At 40.3% G+C, this 6,853-nt stretch overlaps 1 protein-coding gene across 1 annotated transcript in view; it reads left to right on the top strand.

Moving 5' to 3' along the window:
* The window catches only part of ranbp9 (RAN binding protein 9), a 29,963-nt gene that overhangs the window by 14,713 nt on the left and 8,397 nt on the right, over positions 1-6,853 (top strand). Inside the window, exons 5-10 of the mRNA XM_080033903.1 lie at positions 1,160-1,344; positions 2,795-2,907; positions 3,222-3,330; positions 3,800-3,954; positions 5,223-5,373; positions 6,489-6,610. Of these exons, the coding sequence (XP_079890029.1) occupies positions 1,160-1,344; positions 2,795-2,907; positions 3,222-3,330; positions 3,800-3,954; positions 5,223-5,373; positions 6,489-6,610 (835 nt within the window). The remainder of the gene's footprint in view (positions 1-1,159; positions 1,345-2,794; positions 2,908-3,221; positions 3,331-3,799; positions 3,955-5,222; positions 5,374-6,488; positions 6,611-6,853) is intronic.

The following is a 6,853-nucleotide window of genomic DNA, read 5'->3' as shown; positions in this document are numbered from 1 at the left end:
CCCCCCTTTAAGAGTCTAGCCACAACAATAATCCATTGAGCAGAACACACAGTTGGCAGTGAGCCACACATTCATGTTTCCCCAGAGCTGTGTGCAGTGAAGTGCGTCACCTCCACACAGCTGACCTTTGTAGTTATTGAAGAGAGGGAGAGAGGCACACTCACTCACTCACTCACTCACTCACTCACTCACTCGCACAAACACGAACACACTCACTCACTCACTCACTCTCACACGCACAAACACTCACTCACTCACTCACTCACTCACTCACTCACTCACTCACTCACTCACTCACTCACTCACTCACTCACTCACTCACTCACAGACAGACAGACAGACACACACACACACACACACACACACACACACACACAGACACACACACACACACCTTTTGTACTGCTGTTGTTATGGGAGCTTGAATCGACTATTTATTCTTCAATGCTAATCTCAACCAGTTAATTTATCCTGAAATATTATAAACAAGATTTAGTCCTATGTATTGGCGTCCTAAATCTTTTTTCTACCATACTAAATTGTGGATAGTATGGGGATTGGAACGCAGGGAGAGAGTGGAAATGGGGAGACAGAGAGAGAGAGAGAGGGGGGGGGTGTGTGACATGCATTATAGGTCCATGGTGGATTTGAACCCGCGACCACTGAGACAAGGCCTGAGCCAATCCCCAGAAGCTTTTCTCCTGTGATTTTCTCTTTTCCTGTTTTCTCTCTCATTGTTTCCTGTTTTGATTCAGTGAAAAGATTGGATTCCCAAAACTCTCCTTTCCTCAAACCATCCTAAATATTGTTATTGTGGAAAATAAAATCATCATTATACATAGCATCCACATAAACACATTTCCTTTTTCTTCTTATTATAAAAAAAAAAAAAATCCTGTTGGCTCAGGCCTTAGTTGCAGTGGTCACAGGTTCTAATCCGACCCGTGGACCTTTACTGCAGGTCTCTCTCTCTCTCTCTCTCTCTCTCTCTCTCTCCCATTTCAACTCTGTACTATCTAATAAAGCTTGAAAATGCCCAAAAAATTATCTTAGGGGGGAAAAAAAAGAAAAAAAAAGGTATTAATTTTTACCTGTATTATTCCTGGTGGTACCCTATCCCAACCATCCTAACTCTGTTCTTATCTCCCCTCCTCTGCAGCCTAACTTGTACCCTACGGTGGGCCTGCAGACCCCTGGGGAAGTGGTGGACGCTAACTTCGGGCAGCATCCCTTTGTGTTCGACATTGAGGATTACATGCGCGAGTGGAGGACAAAGATCCAGGCTCAAGTCGACCGCTTCCCCATCGGAGAGAGAGAGGGAGAGTGGCAGTCCATGATCCAGAAGTAGGTTCAACTTGGTCTTACACTTTTGACATACAGGTGCACTATGTCCATGATACAGAAAAAGGTTCACTGTAGGAAAATCTGGCATAAGAAGAGATGCAACTTTTTTTTTTTTTTTTGCATTATTTTTGGGCATTTTTAGCTTTTATTAGACAGTTTTTTTTTAGACAGACACATTGCCTAAACACTTAAATTCCCTCAAGATTTTTAAATATTATTTTGTATTATATTATACATTTATATTTTAACAGGCATAAGAATTTACATAAGAAGAGATGCACATTTGGCAACTTAGTCTTAAGCCTTTTTTTATTTAATTTTTTTGCTCTTTTTTTGCATTTATTAGACAGTTTTTTTTTTTTTTTTAGAGAGACAGATATGTATCTTGTAGGAATAACAGATGGTACATAACCAAATTAGGCAACTTAGTCGAACACGCTTTCTAAACATTTTTTTAAAGATTATTTTGGGCATTTTTGGACTAACCTCGAAAATACCAAAAATAACCCTCAACAAAAACATGACAGGGTTTATATGGTGGCCCAGATGGTTCACTCCAACCCATCATCGGAGCGACCCAGAAGTAAAAAGCTTTCAGATTTTGAGTTTCCCTGCGTGCCATGTTTTGATGGGATAAGCGGGTTAGCGCTCTGTTGCTATGATTACTCGTCCTGAATGGATTTAATCTCCTCTTTATGGGGATTGGGGTTGAAGGTTGGCTGGACAGTCCCGTCACTGCCTCCGATTGAAAACTAGACTTTTTTTTTTTTTTTTTTTTAGGATCACGGCAGATTGATGTCAGGAAGTTATTGACTTTTCGTAGAGTAAGAGTTATATAAAGACCAGTCGGCTAAACGGTAGATTTTTAGTAATATTTTGAAAACACTAAAGAGCAGTTTGAAGATTGAGCTAACAGTTTAGAAAATATGGACTCACCTCTCACCTTCAAATCCCACCTTAAAACACATTTATTTAGGCAGGCATACTCACCCATGGACTGAAAATCTGCTGCAAGCTCTGTGCTTTTTAAATTTGTTTTAATTGTGTTTTTGCCTTGTTTTTATGCTTGTTAGGCGACCTTGAGTGCCCTGAAAGGCGCCATATAAAATAAATGCATTATTATTAGAAACAAAAAAAGGAATGGTTTGCACGTGTGAACAAATTCTATCATTACAACTAATACCTATTGATCCATTGGTAAAATTATTTTTAAAAAACAGCAAAAAGAAAAGACTTAAAGACAAGTAGATTTTAAGAGTTCAGTCGTACGTAGCTGACTTGGTAAATTGCTGTGATCCAAGTTGTGTGTAAAAACTATATCCGCAAATATATCTCAAAATGAACAACTATGTCCCCAACAAGACACATTTGAACAACGTATGTAAATATGTGGATTGTTTTTATTTATTTATATTTCATTCTGCTGTTTTGTGTGTGTGTGTGTGTTCAGGATGGTGGCTTCCTACCTGGTGCATCACAGCTACTGCGCCACAGCCGAAGCCTTCGCCAAATCCACAGACCAGGCCGTGCACGAGGAGCTGGCCTCCATCAAGAACAGACAGAGTGAGTCTGTCTGACTGTCTGTATGTGCCTTTGTCTCTCTCTTTGTCTCTCTGTCTGACTGTCTCTCTCTCTGTCTGGCAGCCTTTTCTGTACTATATAGCAGCGCTGAAGGGACCTTCATGACACCTTTTTGAATTTTTATTTTCTGCTTAACATTTACCTTTTAGTTTAAACAATGTCCTTAGAAACCTGTTAAGTAGAGTACGCCATGTTAGTTGTTCATTTTATTTTGTCCTTTTGTTTGTGTGTTCACTTTTCCAAAATTAATGTATTTAAATAAAGTATTGTCTGTTGCCTGTGTGTGTGTGTTTCAGAGATCCAGAAGCTAGTGTTGTCAGGTAGAATGGGCGAGGCCATAGAGACCACGCAGCAGCTTTACCCCAACCTGCTGGAGAGGAACCCGGACCTGCTCTTCATGCTCAAGTACGTCTGCTTTCTCACAATATTTGGGGCATTTTTGCTTACATTTTTACAATTTTGGAGACACAGAAGAAATAGGGTAGAGAGGAGAATGACATTCAATGAATGAAAACGATTTCCCATTACGTTTTCTTTTATTGGGAGTTCCTCAGTCGAGCTAAGGACTGGCTGGGACATGCATCCTGCGTCTACCTCTGGAGCGCGTCTGTTACTGTTGTCAGATGCGCAGTACCGTACTGCAACTAAAACTACAACAAAATGGATAAGTGACAATACTTTTGTCAGGGACTGTAGACGCAGGATGTGTGTCCCAGGCCTAAGGGTCTACGGACAGTAAAGCCCACTGAGAGAAATGGCTACTTGTGATATTGGGCTATAGAAATAAAACTGATTTGATCTGATTTAACTTATTATTAAAAAAATTATAAATCTTATCAATCCTTTGTTGTGCCTGTTCCCCCCCCCCCTCCAGAGTGAGGCAGTTCATAGAGATGGTGAATGGGACAGACAGTGAGGTGAGGTGTCTCGGAGGCCGCAGCCCAAAGTCTCAGGACAGCTACCCGGGCTCCCCACGGCCCTTCAGCAGCCCCAGCCACAAAGCCAGCACCTCACAGCCCTACCTGCCAGGTAACGTCCCAACTCCAGAATACAGAGAATTAGCCTTAAATACTGTATCTATTCTCAGGATGTACATACAACAATGCTAATCTTTAAAAAATCCGCTGAATTCATCTGTGGGCGTTTGTACTTGCAACCTCTGATTACAGCACACTTGCACTTTGACGTGTTTTATTATGTCTCACATTATTTATTAGCTTTGGCCTACTTCACTGGTGGAAATATGAAGGTGTATTGAACTCTGAGATCCTATGTAGTATAAATGTGCAAACATTTTAGAAATAGGTTCATCCTAGCCTGAGAAAAGGCAGAAAGAGTGTTTTATGGTCTCGCTGTAGGGTTAGAACCCTACATTTTCCCATGTCTGACATCACACATGTTAAATGTTTTGGTTTTTTATTAGGTTAGCAGAGAAATCGCGGAGCCTTGAAAAGTCTTAAAAGTCATTGAATTTAGGTTTTGATGTTCTTAAAAAGTCTGGATTTGTTCGAGAGGCATTACATTTGAACAGGGGCAGAATGAGTGAGCGTGCCTTATTTTGTTTTCCATCTAGGGGTAGGAGGATTAAATAAGTTTATCCTTCTTCCTACTCCTTTTCAGGCATATCATATCAATATATGTAATCTGATTTCTTTTTTCTTTTTTGTGAAATAATTTAAACATCATGTTGTTTATTGTATTTTCATGCTTTTCATTTTGTTTTTGTATTTTTGATATGTCTGAAATACATTGCATCAATCAATTAAAGGCCTACTTCACCGGTGGGAATATGAAGGTGTATTGAATTCTGAGATCCTATGTAGTATAAATGTGCAAAAAAAAAATTAAATTGGTTCATCCTAGCCTGAGAAAAGGCAGAAAGAGTGTTTTGAATGAAATTTTCACTGTCTAACCCTACATTTCTCTTACTGTGATGTCACAGGTGAAGTAGGCCTTTAATTAATTAATTAATCAATCAATCAATCAATCAATCAATCGACTGTGGCTCAGGTGGTAGAGTGGGTCGGCCGATGATCAAAGGGTTGGAGGTTCGATCCCCGCCCTGCCACCTGTGTCATAGTTGTTGTGTCCTTGGGCAAGACACTTCACCCACCTTGCCTCGTGTGAATGTCGATAGTTAGCCTGCTATCGGTGTATATGTGTGTGAATGGTAACGTGGGAAAGGAAAACAGGTCTCCCTTGCAAAAGAGTCTTCGGTCTCAATGGGATTTACCTGTAGAAATAAAAGTAAAAAAACAATCTAATTTTCACTGTTTTTTCTTATTTTTTCTTTCTAGGGTTTGACAATAACTGCTGTAACGGTGTGACGTCTAATAAGAGCCACAGCAGCCCGTCTCCTCACAGTCACAAGCCCGTCGCCCCGGCAACAGGCCCCGCCCCTCCAGCGTCCGACGTCAACGGCAGCCACAGCCAGCCGCCCGTCACCAGGTACAATAACAGGCATAAGAAACACACACACACACACACACACACACACACACTCACACACACTCACACTGTTTTACAAGATACATACGAATATACAATGTTAGAGAAAAAAAACATTTGACATAAAGACTCACACTTAACCCTGTGTTCCAAATCACATACTTTTTCTTTTTACTACACTACATACTAAAGCACAGAAGAGTTTTAGGGCCACAGACGGGAGAGAGAAAAAAATCAGATAAGGAAGATTTTTTTTTCACTATGTCGAGAAATATCAAATCAAATCATTTTTATTTGTATAGCCCAAAATCACAAATACATCTGTCTCAGTGGGCTTTACATTTCATACAATATGATATATGATACAATATGACACCCTGCCCTTACACCCTTAGCTCGGCTGAGAAAAAACTCCCAGTAAAAACCCTTTACCGGGAATAAAAAAAATTTAAGAATAAAGACGAATAATCCAAAATGCAATTGGAGTTAGAGGGGGATTTATGTATTTTCAGCATACTACAATTGACTTGCATGTATTGGGACATCCTAAATCTTTTTCTGGCGTACTAAATAGTAAGGGAAGTATGGGGATTGTAACGCAGCCTAGATCAAAGTTTATTCTGCTTCACCATGGTCATATTACCATTATTAATCCGACATAATCACATATAAATACATCACCTCATGGCCATGCATCCTGCCGTCTCTCTTTCACTCTTGTTGTGCTTCGATAACACGTGTCTCTACGCAAACAAATACAATTGGAATGAAATTTTTTAGCATTCTAGTTTTCAGTGACATAACTGAATGAACATGTTCACATGCAGACTAGTCATAATCAGGTAAATAAACGAATAAGACATCAACAGGACTTGTAAACTGCATGTAAACACCTTTATCGGATCTACTTCGCACACAAATCGGCACACTAACGGACAAGCGAAGTCGGATAAGAACACCTAGATAACTTGTTCATAGTCGGCATTCTCTCTGCATGTATACTCGGCCATCGTATCTAGCTGTCCCACGTAAACACACTGATTGATTGATTGATTGATTGATTGATTGATTGATTTGTGTAACTGAATTAACACTGTAATTGCTTTTTCCCTCAGTAGTGACGTGGACATGGAGGTCGACCACTTCACCAACGGAGTCACAGAATCTTCCTCCAACGGATTCCTCAACGGCAGCTCCAAACACACCGTCGAGGCCGAAGACATCGACGCAGACATGGGTGGGTAGAGTGAGTGTGTGTGTGTGTGTGTGTGTGTGTGTGTGTGAGAGAGAGTGTGTGTGTGTCCGTGTGTGTGGATATTTGTGATGGTTTAGGACTTTTTGTATACACGCAAACATCACAACCGGACACTTCTTGCAAACGAAAGAGAAAAAAACTTGTATATGCATGGAATGGCCTTAATTTGATCATGTATCAGCACGTTAATTTACACACTGGTGGCCTTTTGATAGCTCATGGTTT

The sequence above is a fragment of the Ammodytes marinus genome, assembly GCF_949987685.1.
Source record: "Ammodytes marinus genome assembly, chromosome: 9".
NCBI lineage: Eukaryota > Metazoa > Chordata > Actinopteri > Uranoscopiformes > Ammodytidae > Ammodytes > Ammodytes marinus.
Note: the sequence above shows the minus strand (reverse complement) of the source record. Positions and strands in the feature narration are given on the sequence as shown.